An 18,922-nucleotide genomic window follows, 5' to 3' on the forward strand; every position below is an offset into this window, starting at 1 on the left:
CCTAGAGAGAGATCTAGCCTCTGGAAGGAGGCTCCAGACTGTCAAGGGAAGGCAGGTGCCCTAATGTACCTAATAATAAATAGATAAAGCCTAAGGATTTTCATTGATTAACCGACTTTCAACCTGGAATCCCTATTTTGGGCAGAAAGTCTCACAACGTGTTGCATCACAACACATTGTGAGCTTGTAGATCGGCAATTTCAGATATTTGTCGCACGATGAAGTATATAGTGCTTAAGTGGTTAAAAAGCCTATCAATGGGGCCTAAACTAGCAAGTTTGCACTTTAAGGGGGCGTGACGTGTATTGGATAGACACCCCATGGTCTAAAACCAGACTTCATACCCACAAATTATATCTCAGAAATTAGGACGTTTCAGGGCTGTTTCCTTCTGCTGCTGTGTTATTGAATGTGTTACATTCTTATAAGTGCTCACGACTTAATTTGCTATTTTCTGTGCTTTAGGGTCTGCACATGCTGTAAAGACCCCACCGGCCAAAAGAATAGCTGTACGCCTACTTCCCAAATTCAGTCAAATCCTAAATGGTTAACCACTACACCACTTCCACCTTCCCTCTCTCATAATTAACACAAATCACTACAACTCAATGCTATCTATTTATTTATTTATCATAAAAAAAAAGTCTCACTCTTACCATGGTAACCATTTTGATGGTATTCTAGAAGAAAAAAGAATGTGCAAATGATCCAAACATTCATTGTGCTGTCCTAAATAGTGCACATTGACCCTCACCCTATATTAACTTCACATTTACCAGTACAATTATTGAAAAGTTAGTTTACAATTTATTTTAATCCCCCCTACATGTTGTAGATTGGGCATTTTTGGTGAGGAGACTTGGTGTTGAGGGAAATACTAACTGACCCAGAGTCCTGGGGGTGCCCAGTCAACTAAATACCTTTTTAGTTAATATGTTTCCTCTTCTTCAGCCTGAAGACAGGACAGTGTTGTTCCCCTTTCCTTGGTCCAGTGGGCAAAGACTTACCCATGACTATAACACTGAAAAATATAATTAAAAAAAACATGTAATTACTATTATGCATCATTTATTATCACATCCAAGTTTATTTATATAGCACTTTATCACAAGCAACTTGAAGCAAGCATCAGATAACATTACAGAGAATGATCCTCATCCTAGCCAGATCTAAACAAAAAATTGCTCAGTGTGTGATATAGAGGCAAAAACATATAATCATGGGGAACAGCAATGACAAAAGAATGAGAATGAGATGAGGTCAGTGCTAAAGACTCAAAGAAACGAGGACAGCAGACATAGTTCAGGCGGCATCAGCATTCAGGAACAGCAGTTGAGAAGAGCTACTGCAGCTGAAACACTGCACTGGAGTCTGAGAGAAAAGCAGCCGCACAGACACACGCACACGCACACGCACACCACACGCACACGCACACGCACACGCACACGCACACGCACACGCACACGCACACGCACACGCACACGCACACGCACAGAGGAAAGTGAGAGTAAACAGCACACTGACAGAACACACAAGGTCTGACTTGCACCATGGGAGCAGGAATCTGGGAATGGACCAAGGCCTGCTGCACCAACAACTGCAACCAAGTCTGAAAAGGGGAGAGAAAACACACGCGTACACACACACACACACACACACACACACACACACACACACAGAACACGAACACACACACACACACACACACACACACACACACACACACACACACACACACACACACACACACACACACACACACACACACACACACACACACACACACACACACACACACACACACACACACACACACACACACACACACACACTCACTCACTGTTAAACAACTCGATTTTCAGGCCACTATGCAGCCTTCAAATACAGTCATTTATTGTGCTGATCAGAGCAATGGTCACCAAGTTATTACCATTTGAAGTGTAAAACACTGCTGTAACACTGCTGTAGTGCATCCATTATGTGTGCAATTTTGTAAGTTTTGGTATGGACATTGGTTTGGAGCATTGGTGCACCTGTGGCCCCTTGGGGCCCCATGGGGGCCACGAGTGGCCCCTGGTGTGACTATATTGTCATGGCAGACCAGACACCTTAACAGTGTTTGTGCCAGGTTTGATGCAATAATGGTTTCCCATGCGCAATCCGGGTGTTACAGTTGCAATTAGTGAGGACATTAATCTTACGGAATGCAGCATTAATGCTCCCTTTTAGTTAATTCAGGGGTTCCTGTAGCAACACTTTGGCTTAGATTGTGTCATGTTAATGGTAGGTCTGTCACAGTCTGCCACCTCTGACCCTCCCTTTCCCCCTAATTCCTACCAATCCCCCGGACCATGCATGCCAGTCATATGCCAGTCATATGTCAGCCATATGCCAGTGCCTGTAGGTGCTCTCTGAATTGCCATGATGATGCATCCACCCGCACCAGAGCCCTTGCCAATCAATCACCTTCCCTGAAAGCTCCCCCCTATTACCCGTCTCTCTTTGACTCAAGAAGACTGACACACAATTTTCAAATGCTTTCGTCATACAACTCATACCAACCTATCTATATAGCATTCACAGGTTGTGGAATAATTAGGGAGAACACAGACAGATCGGTTGTTTTTAAAATGGGCTAATTATTTAAAAAAAGGGCTTATGGCGCCATCTCCTGTTTACTTACCATATTGCGTGATGGTTGACCAGCCAGGCTGCAGGTGGAGTTATATGGTCATTGCTCATTGGTCACCTCACCTACCTTCTCCTGCCGACCATTTATATACAGTATACATGCATTATGCATACATACACACACACACACACACACACACACACACACACACACACACACACGTGCACACGCACACACACGTGCACACGCACACACACGTGCACACGCACACACACACACACACACACACACGCACGCACGCACGCACGCACGCACGCACGCACACACACACACACACACACACACACACACACACACACACACACACACACACACACACACACAATCAAATTAAACTATTTAGAGCACATTTCATACATCAAGTGCAACTCAATGCACTTCACAGACAATATTTAAAGGTAGGGTAAGTGATTTTCTTTGGTTAAAATAAGTGTTAAATAGCTCTATATTCTGATAGTACTCATTGCTATAGAGTGTTTGTTCAGTAAAAGGAGTCTTGTCTCTCCAGCTCTTTATAAAACTTTTTTTTTTAAAGTTTCAGTTTAATTTCCAATTTTATCCAATCAGGATAGAGAACTCAATCAGGATATAGATTAAACAAGTGAAATTGGAAGTGATGACACTAACTAATGAGCAGGCACAATTGGAACTGGAACACTATACACGACTCCTGTTACTGAACAAACACTCTATAGCAATGATTACTATCAGAATATAGTGCTTTAACCTTTTAACAAAATACTTTTTGTTTTAACCCAAAAATATCACTTACCCTAGTTTAATATACAAGTTTTGCACGTAGCTTTGGGTTATTGCATGGGTGAAATAGGCTCTCCTTCTCTCTCCATTACCCCTCTCTTCCAGTCCATATTTGGGTATATCAATGCCAATTTGCGCTGACATTGAGCAAGGCCTGTCCATCTATGGGCATATCGGTGCACCCACCACTCACTCGCAGACGTGCAACTCTAATATTATATAGACTAGTATATATATATCCTACTAGTCTATATTGTTACACCAGAGATAAATCTGAAACCACCAACAGTAACAAGCAACAAGCAACGAGACAGCAACAAGCTTAGCAGAGCTGCCTGGAGGGAAAATGTTGTTCTTGTGTTATCTGTTTGCTCTATTTCTCATAGCATTCCCAGTCATGCTCATGGTTTGGCATACGATAGCATTCGATGAGCTGAAGACTGCCAACGTGAACCCTATACATCAATGTAAAACATTAAATCTGCTTGTGCTCCCAGAGTATCTCTTCCATGTCTTCATCTGTGCGTTGCTCTTCTGTGCTTCACAGTGGCTCACCGTTGTCCTCAACATGCCACTGCTAGCGTACCATGTCTGGAGGTACATGAGCAGGCCTGTGATGAGCAATCCAGGACTGTATGACCCTACAACCATAATGAATGCTGACATCCTTGCATACTGTCAAAACGAGGGCTACTGCAAACTGCTGTTCTACATCTTGTCGTTCTTCTACTACATGTACAGGATGATTTATGTTCTGGTGAGCTCGTAAAGCGAAACGACGAAGGAAATGGACCTGCATGTACAGTAGACGACCAAACATTATGCTGTATCCTGGAACCTGGATCTGCTGAAGCCAAACATTTCAGCTGAAGACAAGAAACCATTTACAAGAGGATGAACTCCCCCTTGCCCTGCAGTGTCATTTCAGAAACATTTATTAGCCCTTTCTGGCATTATCATGCTGAGAACTCTTCGATTCATTACGCGTTGATCAGCGTGTTCAGGTTTCGGTACACAGCAGTGACCAAGTTATTGCGTGGATGAAATAGCCTCTATCCTCCTCCCTCTCTCCATCTCCCTCTCTCGCTGTTCGAGCTCTGGTCCAACGTCACCAAACAACAGAAAACGTTGCTTAATAACGCCAATTGCACTGTCCAGCAGGGTCAATTCAATGACGATTATGCCCAGGTTCCTATTTTTGTTTCACATAGCCGTCTTGATCCCCAAATATTTTTTTTAAGGAGCTAGATAGGTCCATTTCGGTCTTTATTTGGAACACAACTATACCCCACGAATCAGAAAGGCATATTTGGAGAAACAGAAGGAGGATGGGGCATTACTACGTTTTCTACATTACTACTGGGCGGCGAACACAAAACAATAAATTAACATATTGGACATCTGCATCTTGTGATGCGGAATGGTGTGGGCTTAAATGGAGCAACTCCACTCACCCTGTGTCCCTATACCTTCATCAGTGCGTGCTCCTCTATCACCCGGTAAACAGCGCCTCACGAACAACTTCAATGTGAGTGGCTCACCTTGAATATGCTCTCAGTTCAGAGCTCATTTTAAATACAGGCAAGCCTTGCCCTCTCTCCTTAGCGGCTGATGCACGCTTTTCTCCCTCACTCATGGATGCAGCATTCAAGTTATGGACCAGAAGGGGTTGAAGAGGGTAAAAGATCTCTTTAAAGATGATGGTGTGTTCATGTCCTTTGAGCAGCTGGTGAGTGAGCATGATATACCTCACTTGCACCACACGTATTTGAAGGTGAAAGCTTTTGTTAGGAAACATTTTGATTATTTTCCTTCAATTCCATTGTTGTTGAGAGTTGTATGGATGAGAGGCTGCCGGGAGATCTAAATCAGATGGGGGTTGTGAATAATTGTATACAGTATTACAACATTCAAGGGATGGCACATATCACTCGGCCAAATTAGGGAATTGGTAATGATTTGGGTTATGACTGGCAATTGGCAATCAAGAGAATACATGCAACATCTATTTGCATCAGACATGGTTTACTTAAATTCACAGTGTTCCATAGGTCAGGCCAACATCTTTCTAGGAGCAAGCTGGCTAGGATTTGTCCAGATGTATCTGACTTGTTCCGAGTGTCATCAGGATCCAGCCACTCTCGAGTACAGAAGTCCTGACGTCACTCGTTCATCCCCTGGGTCGTGGAAGTAATTTCTCTATGGAGAATAACATTGGGTCATCTTAGAATCGTCTCATATAAGAATTGCGGTCCAAAAATAAATAAACTGTCTCGGCGATATTGTCAGGGAGGAGGCTCTGTATCGTTTATGATAGTCAGTTACTCATATTTGATACAGTCTGTTTCTGGAAAAATATTACTAATTCGGCGGAAGTAACATTAGCTTTTCTTACCGTCAGTTGATGCTTTATATCCATATAACCGTCAAACCGTCGGGATCATTTGTTTATTTTTTGGAACACAGTTCTTATTTGACGCGATATTAAACACAGCTATGGGAATTCAGAATGGGGGGAAAAAAACACAACCCAGGTAGGATGCATAAATTACGTCAGACTTCGGTGCTCTTATGTTTTGTTCATGCCGAAAGCTGGCACAATTCTGGTCCTCTATTTTTGAGACATTTTCTTATGTTTGTGTGATAATGAGATCAGCCCTGTCCCTCTAATTGCAATATTTGGTGTGGTCCCTGATGTATCGTATCGTATATTCTTTTAAAGCAAAACATTTTTACTCAAATCTTTGCTTCTGGGGGTACCTGGAACAAAATATTTTGCGATGGGTGTCCGTGGCCAAATACATATAATTTTGGGGGGAAAAAAATGAAAAGGTTTAGAACCACTGACAGAAACATACCTTTGGACATTTTTAGAGCCGGCTTCAGGCCTTAATGGATTAATATCCTGATAAAGACACAGGCATAGGCTGTGAACTGATGGGCTGAAGATCTCTACATTGTGTAAATAGATTGTACCCTATTTTATTCAATTGTTATGTTGTCTAAGCTGTCTTATTTCTGTGCTTTTGAATATTTGATTGCATTTATTTTTCTTGTGTTGTGGAGTATAATAGTGTTTTGCATTCAGAAATCCCACCCAGTGTGAAGAGAGTGGTGCCTTTGAAAGTGTAACTGGTTGCATCCTTGTGTTGCAATCAGCAACAATATGTTGTCACGTGACACGTGACAACATATTGTCACGTGTCACATGAAGCTTGACCAATCAGCCGTGCTCAAACATACGGACGGACGGACATACGGACACATGGACAAAGTCAAATGTAGGAGTGGTTGGCACCACTCAAAAATGCCAATAAAAACATCTATATCCTATAAAATTGGGTAATGGGAGGGTCGGCCGGCGGACCACAGCCACGTCACTCTGACTCAGACATAACCATAAACAAACACAGGTCATATGGGACACACACGGCGAGTTTGAGACCGTTTGGCCGGATGACGCCCAAGTTATGCCTGGGACACACAGACATACATAGGCTACTGTACAGAAGGTTTTGTGAATTTATATATATATCCTTGCAGACAATGCTGTACAGCCAGGCTCACACCAGATCACAGCAGCCATAGCTACTTTCCTAAATTTGTCACACCAACTGTCCTTCACATTAGGTCAAAAATGCATTCTATGTAAATGCTCTACATTGATATTTGGTGATAGTGTTATAATGCAAGGATATAGCTGTCATAGATTGCAGTCACACCACACGTGGATACGTGATAGTTATCGGGCCTTATCGGGCACAGAAATGATACAGAAAAGCATTTCAATGGCTGTTTTCATACGTGACAGACATTTAAATGAAAGACATTTCACCATTAATAAGCTTTTGCAGTTACTGCATCTAGCCTACTAGGTGGCGACATGGTTCCATCAAAAAGATCAAGCTTTATATGTCTGGCAAAAGCGCTCACTACCTGAAATGTAAAGAAATAGTTAACAAGAGGGAGTCATCTTTTGTATCTTAGAATGAAACAACAGCATAAAATGGTCTATAGAGAGAGTGGGGGTTCCTAAAATCCCTACTGGATCTATGTGAAGGATTAATTATTACTATCTTATTCAAAACAAGGGGCAAAACATACTCTCTCGCCATGCCTTTCGGCCTGGCGGAGACAATTGATACCAATGATTGAGCAGGTAGGAGTTAAATCTCAACTTGAAAGACACGTGAACGAGAGACATGCCGGACAAGGACACATGAGACATTGTAGGACTCAAACCAGCACCCGTGTTACAGGGAGAACTAATCTGTGACTGTGTCTGTGAACTGTGTCTTTGTTACTAGGCAGATTCAGTGACCACCCCTATCAAATTGTTCTCTAGATCCCTGATGAATATTCCATTAATCATTTTCCCATATTTGCTTTGGATAACTTCAGTGATACATGAAATTGCAACAGTATGTGCAAACACAAGCCACATACAATAAGAAGCAGCTGGCTGCATAGCACACTGCAGCACATGCAGCCAGAAAACAAACCTGGGTGATTTGTAAGCACGGTTTATTGGCACACATAATGGTAAAGCATACATACCAGACATCAGATATGACACTAAACACCTCTGCTATATAATGTACAAATGGTGTCTAATACCAGGCTCAAACATATTTAGAAATGTGTTAGCCTCCTTACAAATGCACAAATAAATACCCAGAGGATCCAAATGTATAAAGACATCCGCCTTTGTCTTCTTGCCCATTTTCCAACAAAGTCCAACCAAAGATCAGGGATCAATTCAATTAAGGGTTAAAGAACAATCGCTAACACACAACCAGGGATTTCAAACTGTTTCTGTAGAACTGTAGGGGAGCTGGGCTTTTAGCCATGTATTTTTTAGAAAATAGACAATTATTTTTGATTGATTAATAGGCTATAATTTATTTCGCTATTTGTTAAACATCCTCTTATGATCAGAGAATAATCTTGAAATAAGTGCATCAGGGTACAGTACTAATAATAGTCGATAGACTTTGGCATCTGCTGTAGTTATTGAACTGGAGAGGATCAGGTAAACCCCGACACAGTAGTCATTTTTTTGTATTTTTCTTTTGTTTCTGCTGTAGGAAACCAGCATCCAAACCACCCTACAGAAATATGAAACTCCTGATTAAAAAAAACAAAAAACAAAGTAAAGAACAACAGCTGCCATACCCCAAATGGTTTCAGTGGCTCATTTACAGTGGCTAAAATAGGTCCCACCTCTATTTACAGAACTACAAACCTTGTAACAGTGTTCCCAAACCGATCAACCAAAGATTGGACTTGATGTGTTTTCAAAAGTACATATCTCAAATTAAAAAGTATCTTATAAAATCATGCAGGAAAAAGCTTCAGTATCAGTTTGGGAGTAGGTCGTTAAAGGGAGAGAAGTCAAATTGTCGAGGAGCGGGAATAAATCAATATTAATCAATGCATCTATGCATGACAGCAAAGTTCACATACTGATTGGCAGAATTACAATGTGACTGCAAGGGATTCTGAGAGAAGCAAAATACCAACAGACTACAAACACAATTGAAGAGGTTTGCATGAAATCACAATCTGTGACGACTGCAGTAATTTGGAAAACAAAAAACAAAAAAACTAACAAAAAAACAAAAACAATCCCCGGACACGGCTTTCCCTTGTTTGAAAGGAGTCCACAGCGGTGGTGGGGTTCATTTCCTTTTAATTGGAAATGGAAATAAACAGCAACAGCAGAAACCAACCAAACAGCCAACTTGAATTTCCAATAAAAATGCAAATGCCTCGGACAAGGTTTTGGTCGCCTTCATCGTTGTTAGGTGGCTCTGTTGGCCGTTTAGGAACATCTCACCTTCTTTGGGTTGAGTCTGCTGTTCTCAAAAGACCTGTTTTTGTACTTCCAGCTGTCACATAGTGATGACTTGTGACCTCGCAGGTCAACCAATCACAGCCGTGTTAACCACTAGAGGCAAAGTTCACTTTGACTGTCCACCGAAGACAGCTATGACCTCACGTCTTCTGCGTTTTCAAGGAAACGGCCACGCCATTTTTTTATTTTTATTTTTTACATAATTGTTTTTTTTTACATAACTGTTGCATACAAGCTGTATGCATGTCTCTGAAAAGCAAAAAGTAGTCTTTGACTTATGGATATTGCTGTGCAATGCCATCAGTTCCCGGTTATTCCCCAAGATGGTACAGCAAGAAGAAGGTGGAGAAGAAGAGGAGGAAACGCCCGGGACATAATTGGCCGATGATGAGGCGGAGTTTGCAGATGGGGTTTCCATTCATCCTGTCCAACATTATCAATCGGTGCCACCCTAGGGGTGGGCAACAAAAAAGCTCAAGTCCATGTGGTGAAGTGTAACTTATTGTTTTCTTCTTTAGTGTTTTTTTTTTTGTGGTGGTCGTTTACTGTGAGGGCTGTGGTGCTGTGCTCTCGGGCTTGGTGTCCTGGTTGGGGGGCGGCGGAGGCTTGGTGCCCCAGGGGCTGTTGTTTCCCAGCGCCGGGGAGCTGGTGAAGTCGTCGTCATCGTCGAGGCCATTGGTGGCGTCATACTGAGTGTTCTCCAATCGTGTGATCAGGCGCTCGTCCTCGTCGCCAAACTCCCCGCCCATCAGTGTTGGCTCACCCACCACCATCACGTCCTACACACAAAAAAAAAAGCAATAGCCAATTCACTGTCAGGAAACACGAGGATAATAACAGTCTAGGTTGTTGGTGCACTCTTTAAAAAAGGATCAACCCAGCCACGTGTCTAGTTTGGGAAGACACATAATTGTGTGTAATCTGAAGACTCACCTCTTCAGACTCCACCTCAGCCCGTAGCACTTGCCCTAGCCTTGACGACCTTGCAGGCTTATGCAAAGGCTAAAATGTAACTTAGATAGCATGTAGACATGTTATGTAGACAGATGCCAGGTCATTGTTGACCTGGCATCCTATAGTGTGTATAGTTTCAATGTACAGGCTGATGATAGGTTCTTGGTTTACATATGTATTAGTTATTATTAGATTATTGGTTTATTTATGTATTACTTTATTATTAGATTACTATTTCTATGCATTTGATGTATTATCTTGTGTTGTCCTTGCTTACTGTAAATCGCTCTGGATTAAGAGCCATAGCGTCTTCATCTGCTAAATGCCTAAAGGCCTAAATTGTAAATTGTTGTGTTGCTTTGCATCACATTATTGGGTTGATAAACACTGTTTATTCATACATTATAGTTATTCATATAAATTGTGTTAAAATTTTATAAAATGGTGGGTCAAACCAAAGTGGACAAAGGAATGTGCTGAAATTGATACATCCTTTTTAAGAGTGTGCAGACTGCACAAAGAAAGTACAGAAATACACTAATCTTGAAATATTTAATAACTGTTAAATGTATTTTACTTTATCTTTATCTCATTGCTGTACACAATTAAATGAGTGACATTGACCAAATAAATGTTACAATTTCAATTGCTTCTTAAAACTATTTATCCCATTTTGTTTTTGATGCTGAAGGCTTTCATATATGTATCTATTTCATTATTACATTTACCCTTAGATATTCTCTATCGCTGTTATTAATCTCAGGAATTTGTATGATTTATCTTGTAAATATGTACATTTCCATTGGGCCAAAACTGCCCTTATTTAGACAAAAGGTCAAAAGATAAAATCAAATTGCTTAAATTTGTATGACTACACTACACTACTCTAGCTGACAACTACATCATCTACTCTCGAGTACTACTCCTACTCTCAGACTAAAGACCTGCATCTTAATAGCAAATACCCCCCCCCCCCCCCCCCCCCCCCCCCCGCTTCCCCCTTACACGCACACAGGAATTATTCTTGAGATGAAAGGCCTTCAAACAATTTTCATGCATTCATGTATATGACTGAAACATACATCTCCACGTTGCCTGGGGCTAAATGCTTTTCTCACGTTTCTATCTTTCATCCTCTCACTCCAATCCTAAAACATCCTACAGCCAAGATCCATATTAACCCAAACAACCCAAAAAAGGATTATTATTTATCTATAAGTGACTACAAAGCTACAGTAGCTAATGTCAAAGGCTTAACTCAATCCCTTGCTGTATGCCTTTCAAACGCCTGGGGGTTTGAAATGCACCTATCTGTACAGCTGACCCCTCTCAAAGCGCTCAGTGCAAATTAAACCTCTGGCTTTCCCCCGGCCTGACCCAACCTCCCTGTCCACTCCAATCAATAGCCATCATGTAGGACATATCTCACCGAAGGAAACCACAGACTTGTATCTAGTATTGGCTCTTTGTTACGTGACTCCGGATCCTCCTGGTTAAGCATGTAAACATTATGCTTCCATGTATATTTGTAGAGTGAAACAATAAGAGTCGAATGTCTGTTGTATGTATTGTGCTACTGTACATCTACAGTATATGAGACCCTGATCTCCCTTGTATGTCCAAAACCGTTATTTTTCAGGCATCGAAGAAGTAACCTGTATTCCAATCGATCCAATGAAGTTATCATTTAAACACAAGCTCTTGTTTTGGGCATGTCATTATAGACAGAAAAAAATAATAATAATTCAAAAGATTTTGGTAGATCGGCTATTTTTGCAACTTTAGTGCAAAACCGTCATATGACAAAGGGCTAAAATAGGGCTTTCATGTATGTAAAAAAAACAGAACTTAAAAATATGAAATATGGAGAAGCAAGCTTTCTGCCCGACTGCAACGATATGGAAATGTATAGCTACATTAGTTAGCATTTAGTATATCAATATTAAAACCACTGTCACCAAGACAAACTCCTGTTCATTGGCTGTCCTCGCTGTGCAAAGTGATTAGGATTCTAATGGGGAACGGGGGAGTGTCACTTTTGTGAATTCACACGATGATCGATAAGCTGTGAAACGCAGGCATGTCGTGCTGTCAATAACACGTCGGTTCATGTTTTATCAATCTGTCAATGTCATCTTCCCATGACTCGCCTGCAGCATCACTCTGCCTAGCGGCCCTATAACGCTCCACTGTAACCTGGGATAGGAGCTGTTTGGTTAAATGGAGCACACGCTTCACCGACCATGTGTGTCAATGCTGGGTGGCTTGGGAGCTCTCAATCGCTGCTCATCCATCTCCTCCTCAGCCCACACGGGCAGCAACACACGCACCCAGAAAACACAGGAATTCACATACACACACGCACGCACGCACGCACACACACAATTACGAACACACACACACACACACACACACACACACACACTGAAGTACACGCAAACTCTGCACAATGCGCGCCCTTGCCAGTGTCATAGAAAACAAACAAAATGATAAAAGTTATACACACACATGCAGGCAAAAAGAGTACATATGCACACACACACACTGACGATCAGGACCAAGGGGAGGCTACGGTTTATCCAAATCGCTCTCAGACCCCTCCAGCGACCACCAGTACACCCCAGTATGCCTTAATCAGCCTAATTAATTTAGGTGAGCTTTCCCACTAAATGACAATATCCACACTGATTTGTCAATTTGCATAGCTAATTAAGTCATTAGCTAAAAACGCGTTGATTGCCAACATGCCTTGCATTCACCATCTGTTCCTGTGAGGGTGCCTGTCAACCTACCTCTGGCCAACACTGAAGCAGCAAAAAAATAAATAAAAAAATAAAAGAAAGTCCCCTCCAATGGCAACAGCTGGTGGCTAGCCTGAGACCAGGGAGGCTCTAATTGTGATCTAATTAATGGCGTCTACTCGTCTACTCATCTTGTTAGCTAAACTGGTAAGGCCTGGAATAGCACTGAACTTGATGATGAATGCTGTGTGTTTTCACTGGGGTGAAGCGGCATCGTTAGCTTACAGAGATTAGCCGTGAGATGCTCTGGGAGGGTGTTTCTCCTGTGGGATTCTAATGAGGACACAGTGGGACCTAATCCAGATTAAATGAAGAAATGGGGGTACGTACTGGGGGAAAAAAGCAGACCTGTCACACATGCACACGCGCATGTCGTTGCTGTCGGGCAGAAACCTCTTATCTCCATATTTCATGGTCATACTACAGCGTCACACAAAAGTATCAAAAGTAGCAGATCCACAAAATTGAAGATCTGCTACTTTTGCTATTTTTGAATTTGAATCCTGAAAAGTAACAAGTTTTGGACCTATTTTCTACCCGAGGTTTCCACCCGATTGAGACAATATACTAAACTAAAGAGATGATGTTCACGTAATGCCTGATTTATAATTAGTTGTACATTGCGTTACATTCCGAAAATAGACAACGTACAAGCTCACAATGCAGCGTACTGCGATGTGTTGTGAGCTTGTAGATCGGCTATTTTTGGTGTACAACAAAGTAAAAGTACAAGTAAAATCTGACTTAAGCCCAAATACACACACGCACATTGCCCCCAACAATAGGGATAATAACACATTTTGATTTAACGGAGTCAGATACGTGTTGCCATTCTCGATATTAACGTCCATGTTATACTTCTAAAATCAGCTCAAAAACACAGTGTGGATTTGACAAATACTTTTTCGTAAAAAGCATAAAACTGGGCAAAATAGCCTATTAGTATACATATAAAAAGGAAGGGCAGTCAGTCACCACTAGAGTTCACTGTTGAACACTCTATGAGGCATTAAACCCCTCCTCGCTCCCTCCTCCTTCAGCCTCCCCCCCTTCTCCCTGTAACGTGTTCCCCCCCCACACCCCCAGCCCTCCCCACCCCTTGCCGAGAGTCCACTTCTTATTGTCATTGGACTCACGTAGGCTTGGTGCCGAGCCACAAACGAACAACTTCTCAGACAAAGACAGCAGGCAGCGTAACATATGTACCCAGCATGTAACCAGGCACGCTGCCTGTCTCAAAGAGCTGTGCAAACAGCAGGCAGGGATGGGGTGGTAGGGGTTAAAGCCCAATTTTACACCTCGCCGTACGACTGCGTCGCTTGAAAAAAATAAAAATAATGCAAACACAACAAACAAACAAACAAACAAAAAAAAAAAAAACATAATTTTTGGCGAGCGCCATTGGTCGTATAATGAAGTATAAAATTAGGCTTTAGGGTGGGTGGGGGTTTTGGGGGCATAGGGCAACAAAAAAAACACACAATTGGAAAGGAGTGTGTGTGTGAGTGGGGGGTGCTGTCTACATATAGTATCGGTGGTAATGAGAGATGGCATGGAGCCAACGTCTTCCAGAGAGAAAACAACTGTTTGTGTGTGTGTGTGAGAGAGAGAGAGAGAGAGAGAGAGAGAGAGAGAGAGAGAGAGAGAGAGAGAGAGAGAGAGAGAGAGAGAGAGAGAGGGGAGCGAGAGAGAGATATTTGGCACACGTTTGAAAAAGAGAGAAAGAAAAAAAAATAGATCTACAGTAGAAAGAGGAAGACTAGAACTGACCGTGGGACAGGAATGCGGGCGTCATGTTTCTCGGATGAAAACCAAGTCATTTTACGACAATGTATAAATTCGCTATAAGGGGTTGTGCAGCAGCGGTGCTATGCGCATGTGTATGGCTCTTTACTATGGTTCTGACTACAGTACCCAGGGACGTGCACAGATAGACTGTAGGTGGCGCTACAGCACCTGCCCTTTGCCCTCTTGACCAGAAGTGCCCCTTTTTTCAGTTTACAGCTGGGGTCTTCAACAGGGGGTCCGGGACCCCTAGGGGGTCCTCAGAGTTACTACAGGGAGTCCGCCAATTCTTTATGTGATATGATTTTTCTTTTTACCATAACCACTCGAAACCTAGCATCCCTTTTCTGAGGAGAACTTTAGCCAAAAATTGCAGATCTACAAGCCCACAACGCCTCGCGCTGCGAGGCGTTGTGGGCTTGTAGATCGGCTATTTTTGGCAAAGAGGTATAGGTGTAGAGGGAAAAAAGAGCAGACCAAGTCAACAAAAAAAAGTATAATTTACTTGAGCACCTGCCCCTCAAAATGTCTGTGCACGCCACTGACAGTACCAGCCTCTCTTGAGCTGTAGGCTATCGGCGCCTGGCCTACTGTGTCTATGATATGGCATTAACATGCTTACGCCTGATTTGTACTTACTCGCGCATCAGTGTCTCGCCGATGTACAAGCTCACAGCAAGCCGTGGGCTTGTAGATCTGCTATTTTCGGCGGAAGACATGACGCGCAAGGCGCAACCATGTGTAACTCAGGCTTTATGCTTGACTTACTGTATACTTTGTTGCGTAATGTGTGGCACACTGAAAGAAGCCGATCTACAAGCCTGCAACGTGTTGTGAGTGTCGGTGGCATATTCGGCGCACAACCCAGCATAAATGAGGTTTCATGTTCTTCGGTTTCATTACTAATCAGCTTTATCCAGCAGAAAGACGTACTACAGACAAACATCCACACTTTGAAAGTGCACCAGTATTAAACATGTTAGAGTGCCTTCCCAGCGCCCAATAGTACAGTCAATAAAACACACACTAAAATAGAGAACTACACCCTCTGCAGACAATAGATTACCCATAGTACAGTCGTCGTAAACTCAAGGGAGTGTGCTGAGCGCGCCGTGCGATGCTCAGCTGGTTAAGTGGCTGTTTAACCTCCTTCTGGGTCAAGGGGCCCGGAGACCCGAGAGCGCTGACATTAGATATGTATACGTTGAGGCACGGCACCAGCCTAGAGTGAGGATTTTTTAGATTTGGTCTTTGGTTAATTGTTTTCAATCAATTCTTGATCTTTGTGCGTCTTGTTAGGTTTTAATTAGGTTCTTGACAAGATTTGCTTTTATTTTCCAACCTTTACTCTTTAATCTGGTGAAGGTTTGCAGAGAATGCGTGGTCGGTTTCTGCAATGCGTACGCACACATACACACGCATATACGCACGGGTGCAAACACACACACACCCCCTTGTTTGTATTACTATACAAAATGGCATCGATGGCAATTTTATAAATGTCATTTTTTACCATTTTGTTTGGCCATTTTTTACTCTAACCCCTGAGTTATACTTAGTTGCGTGGCGGTGTTGCATAACTCCAACCCTAACCCCTAAAACCTAACCTCTAAATGTCTAAACCTAACCCAAACATGGGGTGTTAGGCTTACAATTGGGAAAAGATTCAGATATTTTCCCAATTGTAAGCCTAACTCCCCAAATATGTTTTAACTATAAAAACAACCATTTCTCTTGTGAGGACCGGGAAACTGGTCTCTATTTCTCAAATTCTATTATACTTCACAAGCTCACAAGCATAGTAATACAAGCGCACCAACACACACACACACACACACACACACACACACACACACACACACACACACACACACACACACACAAATGCGTGCACACTCGTGCGTGCACACACACACACACACACGCACACAGAGTATATAGTACAAGTAAGACGCGCGAACGCTGGAAGCGAACGCAGCTCGAAAATATTGTGTATTTACGGACTCTTGTGTGTGTGTGTGTGTGTGTGTGTATGTGTGTGTGCGTGTGTGTGTGTGTGTGTGTGTGTGTGTGTGTGTGTGTGTGTGTGTGTGTGTGTGTGTGTGTGTGTGTGTGTGTGTGTGTGTGTGTGTGTGTGTTTGACCGTAGCTGCACTCTGGCGCACTCTGTCTGCCGCACCCAGGCAGTGCACTGCACACAGACAGACACACACACAAGCCGAGCAGAGTTTCATAGTAGGCTCCACTTGGGCGGAGGCCTCCTTCCGCGTTCGCAATAACCGCTAAAAGGGATAGTTCACCCCCCCCCAAAAAAAACTTTCTATCGATTAGTCACCCCATGGAAACTTGAATTCATGGATATATTATTTTTTTCGTTGCATTCCTAAGCCAACAATTTGATGACCAGCGGACCGGAAGGCAGCGGTTCCGTTAGGAGACACAAAGGAGACTCTTTGCGTCTCCTACTGGAACCGCTGCCGGTCATCAAATTATTGCCTTAGGAATGCGACAAAAACAAAAAACATATCCATGAATTCAAGTCTCCATGGGGTGACTAATCGATTGAAAAAAAGTAATTTTGGGGGTGAACTATCCCTTTAAACCCTATACTTGGTTGACCGGAGCCCTCAGGGCTCTAGTCTCTTTTCTGTTTTCGCTCGACATTAAATATATTCGCAGAAAAAAACCTGCCGATCTACAAGCTCACAGATCGTCACAAGAATACGGATGCTGGGGTTTAAATGCACCATGCTCTTCTACCAGTGTCCAGTGAGAACCTCCGCTGACACAGCTGGGAGGTTAATTGCTTTGCTCAAGCAGTGAATGAGTAACTCTCTCTCCTCACTCAAACACTGCCATCATGGGTGTTAGTCCGCTAACTCCTGTTTCATTGTTTTGAACCGCGGAGTGAAACCCAGGTTGCGTTTTGGTGTCATTTGAGTTAAAGTCACACTCCGGAATTTAACGGTCCCGGTTTAGCATCTTATTTCTGTTATTTTTTCCCGCCTTTTCTTTTGTTTGTGTGGTGGTGGGTACAAAAGTGTGTACAAAAGTATTGAAATGAACGCCTTGAACCACTTTAAGCCCTATTTTAGACGTCATAAGCAAAAAGAGCAGATCTACAACACTCACATCGCCTTGCATCGCGACACCTCGTGAGCTTGTAGATCTGCGGTTTTCAATATTTTGGAACAATGATTACTGAATTTGTTTTTGTCTAGAGTATAAAGACCCAAAATGGGAATACCAGGTTGGAAGCAGTTAAAAAAACAACAACAACAGTTTCTTAAAGTCAATAAATGAAATAACAATAGAGTCAAACCAGAGAGGGGCTGATGCTTACAGGTACCTGGCTGGAGAGGCTGAAGTTGGTCGCAGGGCTGCGTTTCTTGCTGGCCGCTGTCCCTACGCTGCTGTTGGCGCTGCTGGCCGAGTTCTTCCGTTTCCTCCTCTTCGTGGTCGTCTGTCGGGCAGGCTCAGCTTTGGCGCGACCAGCAAACGGGAAAAAGAAGCCACACCGACAACATAAAGCATACTGTACAGTGTACTACACACAGGGATGGATGGCGGCGGGGGCGGGGGTGGGGGGGTGGCGATACAGTGTGGACGTGCGGCTACGCGTGGTACGGACAAAAGCCATGCACATGCACACTTGTGTGTGTAGAAAATGAAAGGTCACACACACATGCAGTGGTGGAAAGTAACTAAATACATTTACTTAAGTACATTTTTGAGGTATTTGTACTTTACTTCAGTATTTCCAATTTCCAATACTTTTACTTCAACTCCACTACATTTCAGAGGAAAAAATTTTTACTTTTACTCCACTACAATTATTTGCAAACTTTAGTTACTAGTTACTTTTCAGATATAAATTATGATATTTATTAACCACTTTAGCCCTATTTTATTCCTAGGCTATTTGAAAATAGCCGATCTACAAGCTCACAACGCGTCGCAACGCGACGCGTTGTGAGCTTGTAGATCTGCTATTTTCAAACATTTTAGTACTTTTACTTTTGGTACTTTAAGTACAATTTGATACCAATACTTTTGTACTTTTTAAATTTTTAAT

The 18,922-nt window shown here is 42.6% G+C and overlaps 1 protein-coding gene across 2 annotated transcripts in view; it reads right to left on the reverse strand.

Moving 5' to 3' along the window:
• Positions 1–7,978: 7,978 nt before the first annotated feature.
• The window catches only part of ldb2a (LIM domain binding 2a), a 106,986-nt gene continuing 96,042 nt past the window's right edge, over positions 7,979–18,922 (reverse strand). The window contains exons 7-8 of one of the 2 annotated variants that reach the window (XM_084042047.1): positions 18,197–18,327; positions 7,979–10,087 (exon numbers count right to left, since the gene is read on the reverse strand). In XM_084042047.1, the coding sequence (XP_083898173.1) occupies positions 9,851–10,087; positions 18,197–18,327 (368 nt within the window). In that variant the 3' untranslated portion in view covers positions 7,979–9,850. Of the gene's footprint in view, positions 10,088–18,190; positions 18,328–18,922 lie in introns of both variants that reach the window. The other variant, XM_084042046.1, reaches the window with a different exon arrangement.

This window comes from Gymnoscopelus microlampas (genome assembly GCF_963454915.1).
Source record: "Gymnoscopelus microlampas genome assembly, chromosome: 18".
Lineage (NCBI taxonomy): Eukaryota > Metazoa > Chordata > Actinopteri > Myctophiformes > Myctophidae > Gymnoscopelus > Gymnoscopelus microlampas.